This window comes from Spermophilus citellus (genome assembly GCF_964194105.1).
Source record: "Spermophilus citellus genome assembly, chromosome: 6".
NCBI lineage: Eukaryota > Metazoa > Chordata > Mammalia > Rodentia > Sciuridae > Spermophilus > Spermophilus citellus.
In genome coordinates, this window is record NC_138187.1 from 30,200,464 (window position 1) to 30,223,206 (window position 22,743).

Genomic DNA, 22,743 nt, shown 5'->3' on the forward strand with positions numbered 1-22,743 from the left:
TTTTCCTATCTTTTCTCTACCTTAACTAACTCACAATCTCACATTTGCTTATGAATTATTAAAACATGCTAACTTCATATGATCTAAAGGTTAGGCTCCTGGTTACCTCAACCACCCAATCTAGAAAAATTAAACGAAACAACAAAAACTTTTTAAAAACAGCTGTCATGAGCTTACAAACTTTATCCTGGGAGAAGATTCAAGCTTGGATTTTTTTTTTTTTTTTTTTTAAGCCATGCTAGGGCTGGGAAGCCAGGGCCTCATGGGTTCTAGGCAAGCCCTCTACCACTAAGCTGTACAGGCAGTTCACATTTTCAAACAGTGTTAATAGTCTTGAATACTGCGTTTCTGGAACCCTGTGCAACCAGGAGCACCTATGAGCTGGTATTTGTGGTGGTCCTGATCTCTGCCTATATTACATGCAAAGAGTAGTTCACTAAACTTGCTCAGAGCCAGTTAGTATTGGATGGAACAGGGTACCGACCTTTTTCCCTTAACCACTGCCATTTTCCAGGAAGGAACTTAACACCTGAAGCAGGAACTCTGGCTGCCATGAACGTCAAGGGGCTGTAAAAATACAGACTCGGGAACTGCAAATGCAGATACATCTTGACAGTCCCGCGTGCAGAACAAAGGGTCTTCTAGGTCGCCCCTTGAGATCTGCATTCTCCCGTGAAATTCCAGCTGGCCAAGCGACCTTTCCCCCGCTTTGCGCCTTGAGAGGGATCACATTGTGTTGGACAGGGGCTGGTTTAGAAAGCAGGGAAGGGGCGTATGCACACACAACTTCTGCGTTCTTAAAAAGTTGAGCGCGCCTCGAAAAGTCATTACTGAAAAACCCCGTTTTTAAACAAAGCGGGCCTCGGTCTACATCTCGTATTTGCATAGTGGGCTCGCCGCCTCTCGAAGCCTTTCACATTCACTTATTTTAATTATCAACAGGACTCCGTGAAGGAGTGGCACTAGGCCCCGGGTGGGGCGCAGAGCAGCCTTACACCCTCCGGAAGGAGAAACTGAGGCTCCTCCGCACCTCACTCTTGCCCGAGCCCGACGGACACCGCAGGTCCGGTCGCCTCGCGCCGCTTCCAAACCCTCAGCTCCGAGCTCCTTTCCTACAGCCCGCGACGTTTGAGGAACGGTTCTGATTGTGTTTTTGTCTCCTGCAACCCAGGCGGGCTTCCCGCAGGAGGCCGGACAGACGGGAGAGGTCGGCGTCGTCGCGAGCCGCTGCCCCGGTCCCGGGGGGCCCGCGGGCGGCCCAAGACTCACCCGAGGGACCCCCCCCTTCGCTCGCCGCGGGCCCGCGTCACGTGACGAGCGGGACTCCCGGGTCACGTGCCGGGGGGGCCGGGGGCGGCAGGCGTCCGGGCCGTGCCCCGCTGGGCTCGCCGCGCGAGGCCGGGCAGCAGGTCCGAGCGGGCCGGGGCCGTGGAGGGCAAGGGCGGCGGCGGCGGCCGCGGCGGCGCTGGAGGGGGCGGCCCCGCGGCCCCGCGTCCGCGTCACGTGGTGCGAGGCGGGCAGCCATCTTGCTACAAACACAAACAGAGAGGAGCGGCCGCCGCGGGAGCGCCAGCGCCCCCTCCCCCGCCGCCGCCGCCCCCCCACGGCCCGCCGTCGCCGCGTCGCCAACGCCCGGGACCGGACCCTCGCGCCGCCCGCCCGCCGCCGCCCGCGGTAAGCGCTCGGCGGCCCCGCGGACCCCGGCCCGCAGCCCGGCCCGGGCAGGCCCGCCCCCGACGCCGCGGCGGCCGCGGAGCCTGCGGGAGCTCGAGCCAGCGCGCGGGCCACCGGCGCGGCCTCAGCCCCGGCCCTCCCCCAGGCCGCCGGCACCGCGGCCCTCTCCGCCCCTCCCCGCGGCCAGACCCTCCTCGGGAGCGGGCCGACCTCGGCGGGGCCCCGGAGGCCGGCTCCCGGCGGGCGGCCGTCCCCCGCGCGCGCCCCGCGCACCTGGCGCCCCTCCCTGAAGGGCACGCCGTCCTCCGGCCCGGCCCGCGCCTGCCCACCCCCGCGCTCCTAACGGTCGCCTCTCCGGGATCCCGCCCACCGGGGCCGAATGCCCGGTTCTGGCCGGGCCCCTGCTGGTTGTGTGCGCGCCCCGCGCTCCCTCGAGGTGTCCCTAACGTGCCGCCGGGCTCTCCTCGGAACGAGCGGGGCCTCGAGGGTCTCCAAGTCCAAAGCGTTGCAGCACTTTGGCCAACATGGGAGCTTCCCCTCCGCCCAACCACTTCGCCTGGCTCATCACCTACGTTTCCAGCATTTCAGGCTGCCACCTTAGTGCTTGGTCATTGGGGTCCCCTTCCTCCGGTCGTCTGGTCGCGTGAAACACCTGCCTTTGCATCAACACTAGTCTCCGTCACCAGGCCAGGCCCTCCCCAGCCCATGTCCCCAGTGCAGCAGCTCCCTGGTCACAGCCCCTCACACTTTGCCTTTTCCTTTTTTTTTTTTTTTGCAAGTAACTTTAATGGGACCTTCGTCTCTCTTTCTTCCAACCCGGTGGTAACTACAATTCCCAGTCAACTTCCAGATCTGATCCACTCTAGTGCTGGGTTCTGAGAGATGCTAAATAAGTACTAATTGGCCTCATCTTTCCTCCACCTACTCCAGGCGACCCCTTTACCCCTGCTTCTCACAGAACTGCTTTCCCAAAGATCTTCACCCTGCAGGCAGCCTCTCTACAGCCCCTGTGAGCTGTCATGTTAGCTTCCCTCATCCCCCCACTGCCATGGGCCAGTAAGCTGCTCCACTTTGCTGCTTACAAGTGGGAGTTTGGTCTCTGGCTCCTGCTCCTCTCACTGTTCTTGCAGCCCCAGCCCAGTCTCTCTCCACCCCAGCTCCACCTGTACCTCCTAGATTGTAGGTCTTGGTCCTCCAGTTGGGAAGGAGTTGGAGCAGATCTGGACTTTATGTTCCCACCATTGCCTGGGGACCAGTGGCCTTGTGGGTCCCAGATGGTGATTATGGTCAAGTGGATTGTGTGCTTCGGCTTCTGAACTGGCTTTATCAGCCAGTGGACATATTAGTGTTGTGTGTGACTTTTTAGGTCAGGGACCCCAGTTTGCCCTGGCCTTTACATCTGAGGTTGGAGTTGGGGATAGAAAGATAGCCCTACCTTGGAGAAGAAACGGGGAAAAGAAGAGACTTTGTGAAGGATTTAAAAGTTGAAGAAGAAATTTAAAATGGTTTCAGATTCTCACAGAAAGCCTGAGTGTTTGGGATGGCTACTGCCACCGTTTGCACCTTCTCCAGTCCTGGATAGCATGAAGCTTCGGGGTGCCCTGATGGGGCAGGTGCAACTCCCCTTCCTTGTTTTCCCTGGCTAGAGCCCCAGGCTGGGCAAATGGGCAGAAGGGATCAAATGAGGTAAAGTGAAAGTGCTTTGAAAACTGTTAACTAGTAAATAGTTGCCAAGTGTTGGTGGCATTTGTCAGGTGGCATAGAGAGGAGAGTGCTGGGATAACTGACCAGCCCAAAAGAATTTGGGTTTGCAGCCCTTCTAAGCTTCAGAATCCTTGTCCCACCACGCATGCAGGATGTTTCCATCCTGGGAAAGGGCCGAGTCACCTCCTACAGCTTGGGACTGGGCAGTTAGTTGCTCCAAATGCTGAAGCAGTTGGGATTCTGCCTCTGTTAACGTGGTACCTACGGAGCAGTGCCAAGGCACATCACTTTGGATTGGAACTAATTTTAGGGGTGATGGAGTAAGTAAATAATGCTCTCAACTTAGTGTGCGCTGGGCCAACCTCTTCTCTACATTGTTTACTTCTGTGAGTTCTGAACCCCTCAGAACAGATTCCGGGTCCCTGAATCCAGTTGGGAGCTCCCAGGACTAGTCTGTGCCCTCACCCCTTGTCTCCAGCAGGTGGCAGCCGTTTAATAGCAATAATTCAGTTGCTAGCGAAGTGAGGGTTCACTGAGGTCTGAAAGAAGGGGTGAGGAGGTAGCCGGAGGCTAAGGCTGGGGCAGAGGCAAACTACAGTGTGCCTCTGACTCCTGCTCAAGCAGCCAGGGAGAGGATACAGTTTCTAGCCCTGGTTTGCCTCCTCTTGCCCTCTTCTTCCTCAGAGATCCAAGTGCTTGATTTTGGGAGGGTGTGATGGGCAAACCAAGGGTTATTTTTTCATCCTTTTCTCAGGGATTTTCCTACTGGCAGGTCTTCAGATTTCTCTCATGGGACAGTGTAATTAGGGAGTCATTTTCCTGCTGTTCAGAGCGGGAGACAAATGCGTGTACTTAGGTTTCCCTTGTCTTGCATCTTCTCCTGTAAACACCCGAGTAGTGGCTGCTTGGGCCCCTGGTAGAGCAGGGTTTCTCAGCTCAGCACTGTTGACATTTTGGACTTTTTTGTTGTGGGGGCTCTCCTGTGCATTGTAGGGCGTCCGGTAGCATCGCTGGCCTCTACCCACTAGATTCCAATAATGCCCCTCTGCCCAGTTGAGACAACCCCAAATGTTCCCATCCACTGCTGAAATTCCCCTGGGGACCACAGCGCTTTAGTCAAGACCCCTTGGCTTCCAGGCAGTGGGTGTGGCTGAGGCCTGCCTTCTGGGAGTAGTGGCCTTGTACTGCTTCTCTGGTCCCTTCAGGCTGAAGAAAGGGCCAGGCACTCCCTGGCACCAGGCCCTTCTCTCACTGATTTTTTCCCCAGGAAGGCACAGGCTCAGGCTCCTGGGCTTTGCCTCCTTGCTCCCACTTTCCCGCCTCTGCAGTGGCCCTGCTCTTCCCATTTTGCCTTTGATTGTTTTTTCTTCCCACCAGGATAGCCTGCCCGAAGGCAGGAGGCCGGAAGCAGGGGTGAGGCTCCTCCCCTCTCCACCCAGCAGCCCTTTTGTGCCCCCGAAGTAGTGTCTATCCCACTAGAAGGAATGATCTGAGAAGGCTCAAAACTGCTTTTCCTGAGGCTTATTTGAAGGAATATGGAATATTTTTCTTGAAGCTTTTTTTTTTTTTTTTTTTTTGAGCTGGGGATTGAACCCAGGCCTTGTGCATGCTAAGCATGTGCTCTACCACTAAGCTACACCCCAGTGCCACTAAAGCTTTTTTTTTCTTTTTCTTTTTTTGTACCAGGGATGTTTAACCAGAGCCACATGTTCAGCCCTTTTTATTTCTTATTTTATTTTAAGACAGGATCTTACCAAGTTGCTGAGGCTGGTCTCGAACTTTCGATCCTCCTGCTTCTGTCTCCCAAGTGGCTGTGACTACAGGCACGCACCACTGCTCCTGGCTTGTTTTCTAAATTGATAGAAAATTTGCCGCTTTAGTCATGTTTTTCAGCTCTGTGGCGGGAAGTCCATTCATAGTGTCCAGGAGCCACCAGTCATGTCAGAACTTTTTCCTCGTCCTCTGCTGAAACCCTGGATGTGTGCAACAATTCCCCTCCTCCTACCCTCACACTAGCATCTCCCAGACGACTCTCCACCCATGACTTTGAGTCACCTGGTACCTCGAGTAAGAGGATTCCTATGGTGTTTGTCTTTTTGTGACTGGCTTGTTTCACTTAGCATTACATCCTTAAGGCCATTCAGTTGCCAAGTCACTTTAGGGTTGTAGTGTAGAAAGATGAGCCCTCCTCTGTGGGCCGTGGAGGCCTTCTTGAACACAGTGGACAAGAGAGCTTTCGACCTGTCAACAGGTTCTCTGACTTCTATGCTTGGCAGGGCTACTGTTGCCAGCAGTGTCAGCAGAGGCTCTCATGGAGGAGGTGCACAGGCTGGGAACCTCGCCAGTCAAGGTGTCTGTGGGCACCACGTCATGCTCTAGACCTAGAGCAGGGACACTGACTCTGGGTGACCCCCATGTCTGAGAGAGCCTTTCTCCTAGGCTCTAGTGGAACCCTCTTCCTCCTTCCTCCTAGGCTCCTGGCATCCCGGAGTGGATGGGCCCTGCAGAGGTGCTCTGGCCCAGCCTTCCTCCCAGCCAGTGACGGAAGCCCTTGAATAGCCCTGGACACTGCCTGGCCTTCATCTTTTGCTCCAGTCCCACCAGGGATGAGCCCTCTCTCTCGAGTCTCCTCCATTGTTCCTTAGAGGAATTGATTGCTGCTGCCACCTCTCCTGTCGGCCTCGGTGACTCTGCCTTGCTTTCCACTTCATGGTGAGGCACCTTCTTCTAGCACCTATGAGAATGTCGTTCCCACCTTGACTTTTTGTTTGAGTAGCTGTTCTTGATCTGGAGGAGAGGTCTGGGTGTGTGCTTCCTCTTGGTAAACCGGCCCTGGGGTGGCACCTGCCACCCAGCAACTCCAAAGACTGAGGCAGGAGGGTGCACAGTTGTGGCCACTTGGGGAGTTCAATGAGATCCCATCTCAAAATTATCAAAAGGCGGCTGGGGACATAGCTCAGTGGTAGAGCTCCTCTGGCTTTGATCCCCAGCACCAAAATAAATAAGCAACCAGCCTGGGGATGCCGTGGCCAGGCTTTCCTGCCTGGAACCTGCAGTGTGGGCCCATCTTTGGCCCTGTAAGAACCCTTTTTTGCTGGGTTTCTCCACAGACCCAGGCCCTGGATTCTAGTGTTGGAGCAGCCAACCCTAATGTCTGTCCTTGAAGGAAGTAGTTTAGTTCATGTCTGATCTTCTCTCCAGGGTTTACCTTTTCTCTGTTGGATATTTGTGGCTGTAGGAGCTTTTTTGCTTATTCTGTGGCCCTGAGTGTCCATACTGATTGTAGTCTACCTCCTTATTGAATTCTGTGCCACACCTCGTCTCAGCCTCCTGATGAAAGTGCTGATGACCCGAGACCAGGCCTGGCATTGTTCTCAGCCATACCTTGGCATCTACCTTGTGTCCTGCCTACGAACAGGGTCTCTCTAGTTGTGTAGGGCAGATGGCAGGGGTGCCATGTGACCCACATGCACACTTAATCCTCACTTCTCTTTAAGGATCTTTCCTAATTGTGAAGGTCCCTCCCGGGCACTATTAAGGCCAGACCATTAGCCAGTGGCTTGGGGACAATAGTTCACTCCGTACTGGCCCCTGCCTGAAGAGAGCCCAGCACCCGAACTGCTCCCCAGGACAAGGCCGCCAGGTGAGTGTTGGGCTGTGGGAAGGTGCCCTGCAAGGCAGAAAGGCCTCTAGCTTCCTGGTTTCCTCACTCTCCTTGGTCTGTCCCCCACCCTGTCTCAGCCTCGTTTAGCTCATGGTGTGAGTGGCCACAGGGCTGGCTTAGGTGAATCCTTTCCCAGCCCAAGTGACCTACCCACTGGCCTTAGGCCCAGTACAGTGCCTATGAAGGGTGGGACCAATGGCCAAGTTGCAGAAGCTCTGTGCCTGTCTCATGTTCTCTGTGCCTGTGACCCCATAGGTATTTGGACAGTGCATTTTGGATCCTCTCTCCTCTGCTAATCCCCAGCCCCTGGGAAGCAACCCCAGCTCCACAATGGCAGCAGAGACGCTCAACTTTGGGCCTGAGTGGTGAGTCAATGGGTGCAGCGGCTTGTGTGGAGCAGCTGGGGAAGAGGTCTAGGGCTGCTTGGACCCTGGTCTCTCTGCTTCCCTTCTGTGCCTATTCTAGGCTGAGGGCCCTTTCCAGCGGAGGCAGCGTGGCCTCCCCACCCCCATCCCCTGCTATGCCCAAATACAAGCTGGCTGACTACCGCTACGGGCGAGAGGAGATGTTGGCCCTCTATGTCAAGGAGAACAAGGTGGGGTAGCCGGGGTGTGTAGCTCCCTGTTCACTTGGCTCATGCAAGGGCCCTGGGGCATGTGGTAGCTTGGCCTTTCCACCCCCACTGACAGGTCCCTGAGGAATTGCAGGACAAAGAGTTTGCTGCCGTGTTACAGGAGGAGCCGCTGCAGCCCCTGGCCCTGGAGCCTCTGACTGAGGAGGAGCAGGTGGGGCCTGGCCAGGGGCTGAGGCAATAGGAGCCTGGGTTGGGGGCTGGAGTTGGGAATATGGGTGGTGGTCGGGCTCCTGGGTCCTCACTCCCGCCCCTGGCTCCCTCCTCAGAGAAACTTCTCCCTGTCAGTGAACAGTGTGGCTGTGCTGAGGCTGATGGGGAAAGGGGCTGGCCCCCCCCTGGCTGGCACCTCCCGTGGCAGGGGCAGCACGCGGAGCAGAGGTAGAGGGGTGCCTCCGTGTTCAGGGGTGGGCAGAGTCGGGCCTGTGGTTCTAAGGGTGTGGAGAGAGGATCTGGCGGGTTTTATACCCAAGTGTGCTGCATCCTTCTCCAGGCCGTGGCCGTGGTGACAGTTGCTTTTACCAAAGAAGCATTGAGGAAGGCGAGGGGGCCTTCGGGCGAAGTCCCCGGGAGATCCAGCGAAGCCAGAGCTGGGATGACAGGTGGGACTGGAAAGAGGTGACTCAGAGACAGAGCTGGGCGGAGCCCTAGGCTGGGCAGTGTCCCGGGGAGGGAGGCTTGGGTTTATGTCAGCAGAGAGTGACCAGAAACACCATCTGAGCCTCTTCAGAGCCCTCTGTGCCCTCCAACCTTCTGGACCTAAGCAGCCCTGTCCTTCTTGTGCTTGAGGAGCTTTTTGCCCCTGTTACCTTCTCTGTGCTCCTGCTTCTCAGCTTGCTTCTCCCTAGTTCTGTGTCCCTTCCTCCTCAGGCAGAGTGGACAAGGTGTGCAGCACTCCACAGGGTGGGGAGGGGCAGTTGGGCTGTTTCTGACTAATACCTTTCTCTCCTGCAGAGGTGAGAGGCGGTTTGAGAAGTCGGCAAGGAGGGATGGAGGTATGAGAGTGGCAGGCATGGCAGCCGAGGTGGTGGGCTTGAGGTGGGTCACCCTGGTGGGGAGTTACCAGGGGCAGTGATGGAGGCAGGAGGACCTGGAGCAGGGTCTAGCAAGAGTCTTCCAGAGACTGCAGTGGCGTGTCTGTCCTTGCCCCCAGCCCGATCTGCATTCGAGGAGGGTGGGGCTGGCCCACGGAAGGAGCATGCTCGCTCAGATAGTGAGAACTGGCGTTCCCTGCGAGAGGAGCAAGAAGAGGAGGAGGAGGGCAGCTGGAGACTAGGGGCAGGACCCCGGCGAGATGGAGATCGCTGGCGCTCCACCAGCCCTGGTGAGACTGGGCAAGGTGGCACTGTGGAGTTCAGCAGTTGTCCCTTGAGGGTGGGCTCCTCTTGCCAAGAGAGAGAATCTGAAAGCTTGCTGAGGTGGGGTTGAGCGGGAAGCAGTCCTGGAGAGGCAGTGGTTCCTGGGGTATCCTTTAAATGGCAAAGGAGGGGAAGTCCTCGTTTGACTCGGTGGCTGATTTTCCTTCTCCAACTTTCCCCCAGATGGTGGCCCCCGCTCTGCTGGCTGGCGGGAACATGGGGAACGGCGTAGAAAGTTTGAATTTGATTTGCGTGGGGAGCGAGGAGGGTGTGGTGAAGAGGAGGGGCGGGGTGGGGGAGGCAGCTCTCACCTCCGGAGGTGCCGTGGACCTGATGGCTTTGATGACGACAAGGATGGGCTCCCGGAGTGGTGCCTGGATGATGAGGATGAAGAAATGGGCACCTTCGATGCCTCTGGGGCCTTCTTGCCTCTCAAGGTACCTGTGAGGAGGCAAGGGGAAGAGTGATCAGAGGAGGGTGGAGCCTGCCTGCAGGGTCTCCTGGCTCCCTCCACTGATGTGCACTCTCCTTTTCCCACACAGAAGGGCCCCAAGGAGCCCATTCCAGAGGAGCAGGAGCTGGATTTCCAGGGCCTGGAGGAAGAGGAGGAAGAGCCTTCAGAAAGGCTGGATGAGGATGGACCTGAGGCAGGTAAGACTGCAGAACCATGATGGGGAGGCTGAAGAGCCTTGGGCTGGGGCCAGGCTGCCAGAGAGGTCTGTCATTGGGCTGCGTACTTTCCCACGTATAGGGTTGGGCTTCTTAAAAACATAAGCAAAACAAGAGCTCGGATCTAGGGAGGGACTCCAAAGCAGCAGGGTTATGCCTAAAAGGTAGCAAATCAAGTTAAAATAAAGTAGGATCAGTAACATTCGAAATCCCTGGGAGGCTCAGCAGAGTACACAGGTAGATAGATCTCTGGCATCATATGCATGTACCCACACAGCCTTATGGGACCTGCTGATGTCCCACCCTGCAGGACAGGAAGTTGGAATACACAGTGAGTCCCTTGTGCTCAGTGCTGCCACAGCTGGTGGGTTTGCACGGCCTCCTGTGCAGGGCCTTCTGCATCTTGGTTTTAATTCCTGATAAATCACCCTTCTCTTTTAGGTGGGAAGGAACTAACCCCACTGCCTCCTCAGGAGGAGAAGTCCTGTTCCTCATCCCCACTGTCCACCTTGGGCCCACTCTGGGGGACGAATGGGGATGGTGAGGAAACTGTGGAGAAAGAGCTCCCCACAGCTGAAGGTAGACAGATGGGGCTTTTTGTGGGCTGGGGCTGGGGGAGAAGGCTCACCCCACCTGTGGGAGGGTGCATAAGGCACTGATATTGAGAAGAGATATAGCAAGAACCCGTTTTCTTGGAGGGTGAATAGAGAAGTGTCTGTCCCCTTCACTGCACCCTCTTTCACTTTTCTTCCTTCATCCCTAGGAGATGAGCTGAGGGGAGTTCAGCTGAGTCCTGGGGTGGCCTCACCCCCTGCTCCACCTGGAGATCTGGAGGATGAAGAAGGCTTGAAGCACCTGCAGCAGGTGTGGAGGGTGCCTGACAGAGCCCCAGGGATTCTCCCCCGTAGGGGCTCAGCACAGTTGTTTCATCTGTCCCTGTCTCAGATCATACCCACCTTCTCAGTTCTGTCCTGCCTCATTCATGACCTGTCCCAGCCCCATCCTGATGTGGCTGTGATCAGGCAGCTCAGCCTCTTTTTCTCTTCCCAGGAAGCGGAAAAGCTGGTGGCCTCCTTGCAGGACAGTTCTCTGGAGGAGGAACAGTTCACGGCTGCTATGCAGACCCAGGGCCTGCGCCACTCCACAGCTGCCACTGCCCTCCCCCTCAGCCATGGCGCTGCCCGAAAGTGGTTCTACAAGGACCCACAAGGGGAGATCCAAGGTAGCTGTGGGGGATGGGAGGGCTGCTCAGGGAATTTTCTTGCTCAGGGCATCTTTGGCTTGTCCTCTGACCCCAGTGGCTTTCCTTGGTCCAGGCCCCTTTACAACCCAGGAGATGGCAGAGTGGTTCCAGGCTGGCTACTTCTCCATGTCATTGCTGGTGAAGCGGGGCTGTGATGAGGGCTTCCAGCCTCTAGGAGAGGTGATCAAGATGTGGGGCCGCGTGCCCTTTGCCCCTGGGCCCTCCCCACCCCCGCTGCTGGTGAGCACACATTTCCTCTGCAGGTTGCAGGGAGGGCCAGTGGGAGCGGAGAGCTGGTGGTACTGGGCGGGCCCAGAAGAGCCTGTCCTCCCTGCCACAGTGCGCACTGGGCCTGCTCTCGCCCTCCTGCAGGGAAACATGGACCAGGAGCGCCTGAAGAAGCAGCAGGAGCTGGCTGCGGCGGCCTTGTACCAGCAGCTGCAGCACCAGCAGTTTCTTCAGCTGGTTGGCAGGTATGGGGTACCTGCCGGGGCTCAGAGGTTGGCCAGGCAGCAGGGCTGAGCGGCCCACCACATGTGCCCTGTCTCCATAGCCGCCAGCTCCCACAGTGTGCACTCCGGGAAAAGGCAGCTATGGGGGACCTGACGCCGCCGCAGCAGCAGCAGCAGCAGCAGCAGCTCACGACATTCCTGCAGCAGCTCCAGGCTCTCAAACCCCCCAGGTCTGGGTGGCTGTGTGTACCTTAATCCTCGGGATGTGCGAAAGGGGAAGGTGGGCAGACCAGAGGTGGATGTTGGGCCCTGAGTCATGATTTGCTCCTCAGAGGTGGGGACCAGAACCTGCTTCCGACGATGAGCCGGTCCTTGTCGGTGCCAGATTCAGGCTCCCTCTGGGATGTACATACCTCAGCCTCATCACAGTCTGGTGAGTGGCCTGTTGGCCCTCCTTTCCTCCTCCCTTGGGTGCCACCTTCCCCCTGTGGCAGAGATGGGGACCCAGGTCCTTACCTCGTGCTGCTTGGTCCACCTTTTATGGTTGAAGAGCCATGGTTGGGTAGAAGCAGGGGCCCCAAGTGCACCCCTGAAGCTGCCTTTGCCCCTGCAGGTGGTGAGGCCAGTCTTTGGGACATACCAATTAACTCTTCGACTCAGGGTCCAATTCTAGAACAACTCCAGCTGCAACATAAAGTGAGTAGGCCTGGGCTGGGTGTGGAGGCTGTACCGAGGCCGCCCCATCCCCTGTCTGATGTGTGATGTGGCTCAGTTCCAGGAGCGCAGAGAAGTGGAGCTCAGGGCGAAGCGGGAGGAGGAGGAGCGCAAGCGCCGCGAGGAGAAGCGCCGACAGCAGCAGCAAGAGGAGCAGAAGCGGAGGCAGGAGGAGGAGGAGCTCTTTCGGCGCAAGCAGGTCCTCACCCTCCCAGCCCCTCTCAGTCTGGGCCCCACTGGCTGCCATCAGCCACCTTCACCCCCCTTGTTTCTCTGCCCAGGTGCGGCAGCAGGAACTGTTGCTGAAGCTGCTGCAGCAGCAACAAGCCGCAGCCGCTGTCCCTGTGCCCCCTGCACCCAGCTCCCCACCCCCGCTCTGGGCTGGCCTGGCCAAGCAGGGTCTGTCCATGAAGACCCTGCTGGAGTTACAGCTGGAGGGAGAGCGGCAGCTGCACAAGCAGCCTACACCCCGGGAGCTGCCTCGGGCCCAGGCCCCCAACCACCGTGTGGTAAGTGGCTGCCCCTTCCCCCAAAGACGGGGACCTCTCTGTTCAGGGTGATTCAGGGAGGTGGGGATCACAGCCCAGACTCCTATCCAAGGCCTGGTTCCTCATTTGATTTCGAGGCTCTCTTCAACATAGCCCTCACCTTGTCCCTGTGCCTCTTAACAAGCCTCCCTGCCTAGCTTTCTCGGGTCCCTTATTGGAGCCTCCTAACTTCCTGCCATCTGCAGCAGCTTGGGGGCCTGGGCACTGGCCCCCTGAACCAGTGGGTATCTGAGGCTGGGCCACTGTGGGGCGGGCCAGACAAGAGTGGAGGCAGCAGTGGTGGCAGCTTGGGCCTCTGGGAGGACACCCTCAAGAGCAGTGGGAGCCTGGCTCGCAGCCTCGGCCTGAAGAACAGCCGGAGCAGCCCATCTCTCAGGTGGGCTTCCTGCCTGTGGGGCTGGGCTGGGGTAGAAGAATGCTGAACACCTGAGCTAATCTCCAGATTCGCCTCCCGCCTCAGCGACTCCTATAGCCACCTGACAGGTCGGCCTGTTCGCAAAAAGACAGAGGAAGAAGAGAAGCTGCTGAAGCTGTTACAGGGCATCCCCAGGCCCCAGGATGGCTTCACCCAGTGGTGTGAGCAGATGCTGCACACCCTGAGCACCACGGGCAGCCTGGACGGTATGGCAGGTACACCTGGGCAGCTTCACTGGGTCTAGGGCCTTCAGACTTGGCCTGATTGTTCCACCCTGCCCTATAGTGCCCATGGCTGTAGCGATCCTCAAGGAGGTAGAATCCCCCTATGACGTCCATGATTATATCCGTTCCTGTCTGGGGGACACGCTGGAAGCCAAAGAATTTGCCAAACAATTCCTGGAGCGGAGGGCCAAGCAGAAAGCCAGCCAGCAACGGCAGCAGCAGCAGCAGGTAAGGTCTGGGTAGGGGAGAGCAGGGAAGGGTTGCCCAGTGCACTTGTGACTCCCTCCCATGCGCTGCTTTAGGAGGCGTGGCTGAGCAGTGCCTCTCTGCAGACAGCCTTTCAGGCCAACCACAGCACCAAACTTGGCCCTGGGGAGGGCAGCAAGGCCAAGAGGCGGGCATTGATGCTGCACTCGGACCCCAGCATCTTGGGTGAGTGTGGGTAGGACCAGGAAGGAGCTCTGTCTGCTTCCTCCGTACTGGCCTGTAGGGGTCTGGGGGAGCTCAAACCCTTCTCCCCCTGGCTTTAGGGTACTCCCTGCATGGACCTTCTGGTGAGATCGAGAGCGTGGATGACTACTGACCAGCCCATCCCACCAGCCCCATGGGCTGTAGGCCAGGGGCGGCAGCAGCAGCAGCTTGGACCCTCAGGTCTCCAGCCTGCAGGCTCCCAGCAAGGAGCAGAGGAGGAAGCAGGGGCAGGGTCCCCAGCACTTGTTACAAACCACACGATGCACCTTAATTCACCCACCACGAGGCACTTTATAGATTGGGGGGGAAGGGTTTTTTTTTTTTTTTCCTCTTTTTAATTTTAAATGACTTTGAAGAAAATGTTAGGAGAGGACAAAAATATCGTTAAAAAACTAGACTCTAGACACCTTTCCCCTTGAGGGGTAGTGGGTGTGACAATGGAAGGTCCACAGAAATTTTTTGTTTGTTTTTGTTTTTTTAAAAAAATGAAAAATAATGAAAAAAAAAAAAGGTTAGGAGGCTGAAAGAAAAACACACTGTTATTTTGGGGCAGTGGGGCACAGGCCCCATGGACCTGTATGCCTGGCCCCCAAGGCTGCACGTAATTACCCTGCTGCCCCCAGGAGGTGGGCCACTGGGGTAACTGGAAGCTGGGGTGCCAGCAGTTTGCACAGCGAGGCCCCCTCAGAGCCCCGCCTGCCGGACCCGCTGTGAACCAGCTCCCTGTTGCTGTGACTGTGGCACAGGTGTCCGGGATGGGGGCCAAAGTCACCCCTTGGCTTCGCTGCTTTGGGGGAAAGTTGCACAAATTGGACAAGTCGCCTCGGCCCCAGCTGCCGCCACCCTGGCTGATGGGAGATGGGAAGGGCCGGTCAGTGCCAGCCTTGTCAGGTGGTGGGACTCAGATCCAGGCCTGCTGAGGAGCTTCCCCCACCGCTGCCATTTTGGGGGATGGCCTGGGTGTGATACTGAAAGCCCCAGCTCCCTGCCTTGCCACATGAATGTATTCTTTGGCCCCAAGCCCTGGCCTCACCCCCATCAGAGGAGGGGGGTGGAGTAGTTCCTCCAGGAGCTGGGAGGCTGCTTCACGGACTGAGTCCTTGTTCCTGTGAGGGGCAGGAGGGCCTTGAAGGGCCAGGAGTGGGCGGCTTGGGGTTGAGGCCTGCAGTAGGGGAGCTGTCCCAAGGGAGCCCCCTGACCTGCAGCCAGCTATGTGGGGTGTGGACCACCCGGCTCTGCGCCTGACCCCTCCGTTGACCAAATGGGAGAGGAGCAAGTGGCCTCTCCTCTCCACGCCGTTTTTTAATGTTGGGTAAGGCTGGGGGTCAAGAGTGGAGTGTCTCTCCTGGGTCAGGGGTAGGCTGCCTTGCCTAGTGCTCACCGACTTCTCACTCCCAGTCCCCTGCCTGGGCTTGTCATCCGTTTTTTTAGTAGTTTGTTTTATCTTTTGGGTTTCTCATAGAACTTCTCCCATCGACCTCATTGCTGAGAGTGCAGTATTAGGGCAAGACTGCCACTGCCTCCCCTCCATGAATGTATTTCTCCTTCCTGCCCTGGGGAAGTCCCCATTTATCCCCAGATTTTTTTAATTTTTTTTTTTTTTTTTGCACCAAAGTGGCAACTGGGTCAGTGTTGGGGATAAAGCTGGCCTCGGGGTGGAAGGGCCCCTCCACCTAGGTCTCCCTGGTTTTGACAGTGTTAGTGTCCGTGAAAAGACAATATTCTCTCTAAAGCAATAAGGGGGTGATGGGCCAGGGGAAAATGTGTTGCTGCTGCTGGCCCCCCAGCTCCCCCTGCCCTCTTGCCGCACACTGGCATTAGAGGGGTGAGGGAGACTCCTGTTGTGACTGAATGTAACCACCCTGCCCCTGCCGCAGCCAATGCAGGGGAAGGGGGGACACTCTTCCTGTCTCTTCCTGCCCCTTCCCCCCAGCTAAAGAGACTTTGAACTGGGGGCCCACGAGCCTGGAGAGGCCTTAACCCTGTGAGGAAGTGTAGGGGGAACCCTCTCCCAATCCATCCCCTCTTGAGAGTGGTCAATGTTTACAAGCCCTGAGCCCTCAGCCCAGGGACTCAGACCCCATTGCTGTCCTTTCCCAGTCCCAGTCTTCCTGGGCCCTAGCTGCCCCCTACTTCTAGGGTTTGGGGTAGTGCAGGGGTCATTCTGTGTTCCCTGGTCTGCCTTGTACCCACCATCTCCCTGCCCTACCTCCACCCTGTGTGACTTCCCTTCTTCTTGCCCCTGTAAATACTCCTTCCCCCAATAAAACTCGGTGTGTGTTCTCCCCTTCCACCTCGCCTACTGACCTTATTTGGGGAAAGAATTATAGGGATAGGGGCACAGCTCAGCTAGGAGCTAAAGGAGCACAGGGCAGGGGCATAGCCAGCCCAGGTGGGGGAGACACTGGTGGGCTATGGTTACCCGATGACCTCGCTGGCCCTGCTGGACAGGAGCACCTTCCGCCTCTGGCTTCAGCCTGGGGGGGGGGGGGAAGGAGTTCACGTGTCTCCCCCCCTCCCCAGGCAGGCCTGCTGCTTTGGGCCTAATAGCCCACTGCCTGCCTGCCCTCAGGCAGCAGAGATTCAAAGGAGCCAGACAAAAGCAAGAAAGGAGACCAGGTACAGAGTTGGAATTGGTTCCTTTATGGAAAAACTGAAAATATAATAAAAATTAAAATAAAACCAGTTTTAAAAAAGCCAGCCCCTGGAGTTTCCACCTCCTGCCTCTGGCCCTCCAGAGGGGTGAGGCCTTGACCCCAGGGCAGCAAAAGGATAAGGGCTTCTGCCCCTCCTCTTCCCCCATTCCATCCCCATCTTTATCTCCACAGTGGGGGCCCCCCGGGAGGAACCAAACCTGGGTGGGGGAGCAGGGACCCAAGGCCCTGTGGTCCAGGGAGGGAAGCTCGGTGTGTACCCAGCCCCAAAGCTCCCGGCCTGTAGTGTGGGCATGGGCAGGGCCCCTCCCAGCCTGGGCCCAGCTGGGGTTGGGACCGTTAGTTCCAGATCTTGAGGAAGGAGTCCCAGGAGCCTGTGGCCACAGCCATACCATCATCAGTGACCCCAAGGCAGCTCACACGGTTGTCATGGCCAGCAAGGACACCTGAGGGGGAGAGGGACATAAGTACTACCTGGGTGCATCACTACTCCCTGCCTGCCTGCTCCAGCACCCAGGTCTCACCTGCGCGGTCGCCCTTCATGGCGTCCCAGATGTTGCAGTTGAAGTCGTCATAGCCTGCAAGCAGCAGCCGGCCACTGCGTGAGAAGGCAACCGAGGTGATGCCACAAATGATGTTGTCATGTGAATACATGAGGAGCTCCTGGTCAGCCCGCAGGTCGAACAGGCGGCATGTGGCGTCGTCAGAGCCCGTGGTGAAGGCGTAGCCGTTGGGGAAGAACTGTGGGACATGGGCCAGAGTGGGTGAGGATGCGAGGCCAGGGTCAGTGGCCTGGAAGGAAGGGGCCAACCCTTCGGGCTCACCCCCAACTTACAGCGACAGCGTTGATGTCGGATTCATGACCAATGAAGGTCTGTCGGCACATGGAATCCCGCACGTCCCACAGCTTGATGGAGGCGTCACAGGCACCTGACACAAAGGTGCGCCCATCGGGGGCCAGTGACAGAGACATCACATCCCCACTGTGTCCAGCAAAACCCACAGTCTGCTGGCCTGTCTCAATGTCCCACAGGGCACTAGATGAGACAGAAAAAAGGAAAGGAACAGAGATGAAGTGAAGGACAAATTCCCTGGCTTCCCATGTCCTCTCCAGAGGAACCTACCCCTGATCTATGGAAGGGGCCCAGGAACTTGCTCTCCACCCAGGCCAAACAGCTTTAGGAGCCCACCTAGAAAGGGAGGCTAGGTGCTCGAGACTGAGCACTGAGATGACCTAGGGAGGGAATGTGGGTTAGCACAGACTGCCCAACCCTGAAGGGCCTTACCAGGTGGTATCCCCAGAGCTGGTGATTATTTGGTTGTCATCCAGGAAGCGGCAGCATGACAGGTACCCTAAGGAAGAGGGCTGGTCAGTGGAGTCTCTCAGGGAGAGCAGCAAGGCCCTGACCAGATAACAGCGTCCTTACACGGACAGGCCCCACTCACCAGTATGGCCAGGCAGCTCCCGGCTGACCCTGACATTGCCCTCGCGGGTCTTGAGGCTGTAGATGGAGCAGATGTTGTCCAAACCCCCACAGGCCACAAAGTTCCCTGAGGGTGCGTAGGCACAGGTCATGACCCAGGAAGAGCGCAGTGGGATGGCATGGACCTACAGAGAAGGGGCAGCATCCAGGGTCAGAGCCAGTCAGGGCCCGCAGCCCAGTCCCACCCTGCCTCAGGCACTACCTCTACCTTGTTGGTGGTGTAACTGTCCCAAATGATGAGCTTCCCATCCTGGGAGGCGCTGACCAGCAGCCTGGTGGAGAGCAGCCAGGGAGAGGAACAGGAGTCAAGGTACAGAGCAACAACCCCCTCCCATCTGAAGGGAGGCTCTTCTGAGACACCCCAGTAGCAGCTCAGAAGCCCTGTCAATAAGGCCCTGCTTTCCCTGGTTCCCTGAAGACAGTGGGAGTCAGTCTCCCCAAACTTCATTTGACACAAGGGGCAATCTGTACAGCCCACCAGACCTCTGCAGCTGCCTGCCCCCCATGCCACTCTGCCCACTATAAAATCACCCTGGAGCCCTTAACACCAAAGCTGAGCACAGAGCCCCAACCAATCACCCATGCACCTTGAGTCTGTCCCCCAGTGCATGGCATAGATTTTTGCCAGGTGTCCACGGAGGGTCCTCCGTGTTCTCATCTGGATTCTTCCCACTGGGTCCAGCCCAGCTGTGATCTGGAGGTGGGCAAAAAAAGGGGCTCAGGGACACCCAGACAAGAGGACCTCCACCCCCAATCCAGCAGCATGCCTCAAACCCTTGCTTCTCCAGGAATCATCTCACCTGGGTCAGTGTTGAATCCCCGCATGCTTTCCGGGCATCCTGTAAAAGATGGCAGAGCCAGAGAAAAGCAGGAGAGAAGATGGGTGCAGGAGGAGAGGGAAGAAGAGTAAAGAAAGCGGGAGACAAGGCAGTGGGGAGTATGAGACATTGAGAGATTAGGGTACCCTCCCTCCCCCCACCCACAATGACCCAGGCGGCCCACTGGGGGCAGAGGACAATGGGCAGCAGCACACACAAGCTGTCTGGCCCTGCCCGCTCACTCTTCCCATCCCCGCCGGCCAGGCCCTCACCCGGATCTGGTTCCGGAGCTGCTCGGCCTCCTGTCTCAGTTGCTCCAGCTCACTCATGGCGCCGGGCCCGTGGGGCGGGGTTGGGGGCGGCTGGGGGCCGCGGGACGGGGGCTGGGGGAGGCAGCTCCTGGCCGCTGGCCCGAGGCCTGGGGGATGCAGGGCTGACGTCAGACCTCAAGGCCGCCGGGGAAGTAGGGGCAAAGGCGGGGTGGAAGCGCGGCCCGGAAGGGGTAAGCTCGGCGGGGGGGAGGCGGGCGGGCCGTGTTGTCCCCGAGCAGGACAAGGGTCTCTGGCACCCGAGAGACGTTACGGAGGTACCCGCGACTTCCCCAATCTTCCTCCCGCCCCCCGGAAACAGAGCGGGAAGTGCAAGAGGAAGCGCAGGGGAAACCCCTCCCTCGGACAGCAGCCCGGGCGGGACACCCGCGGCAGGAACTGGGAGGGGGGGAGTCCCTTCGAAAACAGACCTGGCGTCCGCCCCAGCCGCACAGGCACCGCCCTCCCAGCACCTAATTTTAAAAGGGGCGGTGCCTCTTTAAATTCACCCCCACACGCCGCACACCCTCCACACACACCCCCAGCTTCGATGGTGGGGGAGACAGGAGGGGGAGGCTGGGCTGTTCGTGGGGTTGCCTAGGCAACCGTCACCCGGACCGAGAGCACCTCATTGGTGAAATGCCCCCACCCTAGCCCCGTTGCCAAGGCAACCGCATCCACGGCAGAGACCTGTAGGGTGGGTGACCCCACCCCCGGCCCCAGCGCCCCCGCCCGACCCAGCCTCCCGCCTCTCCCCTGAACCGGCCAGGGTGGCTGTTTACAGGATTTGGGAAAAGCCGATTGGGCACTAATAGGTTCGGGACGGCTCACCCCGGATAATCCCCGTGCCGGCTGCGCCCCATTAGCCGCCCGCAGCGGGAGGGGGCGAGGGCGGTGGGGAAGGCAGCCCGGGGCCGCTGCTCCTTCCAGCGCCGAGGCCACTCGCCCCGCCGCGCCCGCGGAAAGCCCGTGGGAGCCGCTCCGAAGTAATTAGGACTCGGAAGAGAGGCCCCTGGCCCCAAGGCGCGGAACTGCTCTCTCCCAGGCGCCGATGGCCAGCCCCAGGCGGCCGGCCCCGCCGTCCTCGGCAGTCCAAAAGCCCAGCCGGGAGCTCGGAGTCGGGACCCCAGGAACCTGGCTGGCACCGCTCCAGGGCCCGACGTCCTGTCCCCACCCCCAACACCTGTGAGATCTGGCCGTGCACCCAGCGCTCAGCCGACCCGGGCGTCCCCCACCCAGCTCACACTTCCCCCAGGCGTTGGGCGTTCCTCTTCCCTACAGATATTTCCCCTCGGTAAATTCTGCGCTAGGGCCACAAGATGCTACTCCAAAGGCGGGGGTCAGGGGGCAGAGCCCCTACCCAATCTCAACCCGGGTACAGACAAAGCCTCTTCCTTCCAGATGCCAGCAGCCTAGGCCAGGCGGCAACGCCAGCGGCCCGGGGCAGAAGGAAGCAGGCCAGGAGGAAGCCACTGGGGGTGGGGACGACGCTCCCAGTTCTCGGTCCCATCACCCTCCAAGGCCCCCTCGACAGCTCCCTGATTACGGGAAAAACAGCAGCCAAAGCCCCAAACAGAAAAGAGGGTGCCACCTCATCGCAGGTCTGGCGGGGAGAATTGGGGGCCAGAGGAGGGTCCCCATATCAGGCAGCTGGAAGGCGCAAGCTGATGCGGCGCTGTGAAGCGCAGTGGGCCTGGCCTTCTGGCCCCCACGACCTCCATTTTGCCCTAAAGAAAGCTGGGCGGGGGGCAGGAGCCTGAGAACTAGGCTTGGGTTAGCACTTGTAAAGGAAATAAGGTACCGAGGTCTCCAGTTTAGGGCTTGGGGGCCAGAAGCCGCAGCCAAAGACCAAATCGAGAGTAGGGTGGAGACGAAGGCAAGGGTGGCCTCGCGGCCTTGCCCGTCTCTCCCCGGATTCTGGAGTTTTATAAGGCAAATGCCGGCAGGGGTGCGAAACGGGTGGACACGAGGGGTGCCGTCCAGGGGCAGGCGGGAGGGTGGTGGTGGGGAAAGGGGGCGGGACAGGGCCTAGAGGGAGCTCGGAATTTAGCCCCCCAACTATTAAGGGAGCAAGAGGCAGACGGGGCTGGGATTGGGTCTGGGGTCGGGAAAATACCGCTGATGGTGCAGGGATCGCATGCATTATTGGGGCCCTGGGTCCCCCAGTTCCCCTTCCGGGTTTGGAAGCTACGGGGCCAGAGGAAGGGAGGGGAGGTCTGGAGAGTTACGTCCGCTCCCAAGAGGCTAGATCGGGGAGACAGAAGAAGGGACATTTCCCCGTGGGAATTTGGGGCTGGGGGGAATGAGCACTCCTTTTGTCAGCGGAGGTACCTGTGGCGGTAGGACTCTGCGAAGGGATCGCTGGAGGAGCGCGGGAGGTCCTGTCTTCCTCCGCGGCGGAGGCGGCAGCGGCGGCGACGCGGATGGATTTCCTCAGTCACCCCAACTCAACCGCCCAGCGCTGCTCTCCCCAGAGCGGAGGGATCCCGCCCGCCAGTGACGCGGCTGTCGCCGCCGCGCCCAGGGCCCGGCTGGGCGAGACCAAACTAGCTAGTGGGGGGAGGCCAGAAGAGGAAGCATCACTTCGAGGGCAAAAACTGACTCGGTCACAACAAAGATACTACTTCATGCAATTTTGATGCTAAAGGGACCAAAATAATGTTTGCTTCCAGAAGAGGCGTAAGACTTCTCCTCTGGGGCTGGCAGAGATGGTACCGGCATAGGGGAGGGTGAAGAAAAAAAAAAAAAAACTCGCTGGTCACGTGACACGTCTCCGGCCCCTCCCGAATTGGGCGGTTCCAGACCGGGAAGGGGAGCTCGAAGCCCCAGTTCTAGATTTAACCACGCCCCTCCCTGGTGATGCCCGCCCCTCTGTTGGAGGAGGAGTTAGAGAGATCCGGACTGGAGCTGGACTGGGCCCGACTCCAGGCGGCTGGAGGAAGAGCTGCGATTTGGGCTGTACGGGTCAGGGTTGGGGCCGCTGCAAGCCCGAGTAATTGAGGCAAGTCTTGCTCAGGCAGTTTATCTGTATTGCCCAGTGGGCTTTTGTAGACCACCCTGTACAGGGCCACATGCCACTGTAAATGACAATTTACATTTGTTGAAATCCATGCTTGTTATTTAATCCGCACATCAATACTGTGAAGTGTCAGCAGTACCCTGATTTTATAGTAGTGAAACAGACCCAGGCTGCAGAGTGGAGATACGAACCCAGGAAGCCTTAAAGACTTTATTGTGCAGTTATATCGATACAATTTCTTTATGTAACCCCACTGTGGACCACCCGAAGGTATGAGAATGTCAGTATAGGCCTCAGTTTACACATCTGTTTAATGAGGGGTTGAAGCCTTCTGCACTGCCAAGCCTTTTGAATTGTCATGGGATCCCCATGGTTGTGAAAACACTTTGGAAAGTTCAACATATTGCCTTCATGGATTCCTCATAACAAAAGCACCAAAGCATTCTATTCATTAGCCTTTGTGAAAGGCCCTAAATAGCTTTCAGAAGCACTTTTTTTTAAGAAAAAAAAGTGACATTCTTTGTTATGCATAAATTCTATTTATGTGCACCCAGCAACTGAATGACAGATAATAGATGTCAATTAGACATCAGAATTTGGAAGGGACTTTATAGATAATTTTCAGTTTTATCTTCTACAAAGGGACATAGTGACTTCCCCCAAGGCACTTTAGCAGCCTGAGACTAGACCCAA

General features: G+C 58.0%; 2 protein-coding genes across 8 annotated transcripts; one reads left to right on the top strand and one right to left on the bottom strand.

Moving 5' to 3' along the window:
* Nucleotides 1–1,532: 1,532 nt before the first annotated feature.
* GIGYF1 (GRB10 interacting GYF protein 1) lies at nucleotides 1,533–14,017 on the top strand. 5 transcript variants are annotated; one of them, XM_081297740.1, is made up of 27 exons: nucleotides 1,533–1,674; nucleotides 5,852–6,090; nucleotides 6,876–7,021; nucleotides 7,298–7,407; nucleotides 7,508–7,637; nucleotides 7,732–7,827; nucleotides 7,943–8,054; nucleotides 8,167–8,275; nucleotides 8,628–8,668; nucleotides 8,827–8,997; nucleotides 9,215–9,468; nucleotides 9,574–9,682; nucleotides 10,142–10,279; nucleotides 10,464–10,564; nucleotides 10,751–10,922; nucleotides 11,017–11,183; nucleotides 11,316–11,416; nucleotides 11,497–11,625; nucleotides 11,728–11,828; nucleotides 12,009–12,091; nucleotides 12,168–12,308; nucleotides 12,391–12,618; nucleotides 12,843–13,033; nucleotides 13,118–13,278; nucleotides 13,358–13,524; nucleotides 13,599–13,728; nucleotides 13,827–14,017. In XM_081297740.1, exons 4-27 carry the CDS (start codon nucleotides 7,373–7,375, stop codon nucleotides 13,877–13,879), a joined length of 3,120 nt encoding a protein of 1,039 aa, XP_081153866.1. In that variant the 5' UTR covers nucleotides 1,533–1,674; nucleotides 5,852–6,090; nucleotides 6,876–7,021; nucleotides 7,298–7,372; the 3' UTR covers nucleotides 13,880–14,017. The 5 variants fall into 5 exon arrangements, with proteins under 5 accessions (XP_081153866.1, XP_081153867.1, XP_081153864.1 ...); XM_081297741.1 differs by having other exon boundaries at nucleotides 13,602–13,728; XM_081297738.1 differs by having other exon boundaries at nucleotides 11,017–11,416; nucleotides 13,602–13,728.
* A 2,372-nt stretch (nucleotides 14,018–16,389) lies between these two features.
* Nucleotides 16,390–21,532, bottom strand: GNB2 (G protein subunit beta 2). 3 transcript variants are annotated; one of them, XM_081300481.1, is made up of 10 exons: nucleotides 21,363–21,532; nucleotides 18,996–19,141; nucleotides 18,706–18,744; nucleotides 18,493–18,599; nucleotides 18,114–18,177; nucleotides 17,868–18,030; nucleotides 17,708–17,774; nucleotides 17,257–17,458; nucleotides 16,946–17,162; nucleotides 16,390–16,867 (listed from the first exon to the last, which is right to left on the bottom strand). In XM_081300481.1, the coding sequence occupies exons 2-10, from the start codon at nucleotides 19,050–19,052 to the stop codon at nucleotides 16,761–16,763; spliced, it is 1,023 nt and encodes a 340-aa protein (XP_081156607.1). In that variant the 5' UTR covers nucleotides 19,053–19,141; nucleotides 21,363–21,532; the 3' UTR covers nucleotides 16,390–16,760. The 3 variants fall into 3 exon arrangements, with proteins under 3 accessions (XP_081156607.1, XP_081156609.1, XP_081156608.1); XM_081300483.1 differs by lacking the exon at nucleotides 21,363–21,532 and adding an exon at nucleotides 19,863–20,279; XM_081300482.1 differs by lacking the exon at nucleotides 21,363–21,532 and adding an exon at nucleotides 19,463–19,774.
* Nucleotides 21,533–22,743: the final 1,211 nt, after the last annotated feature.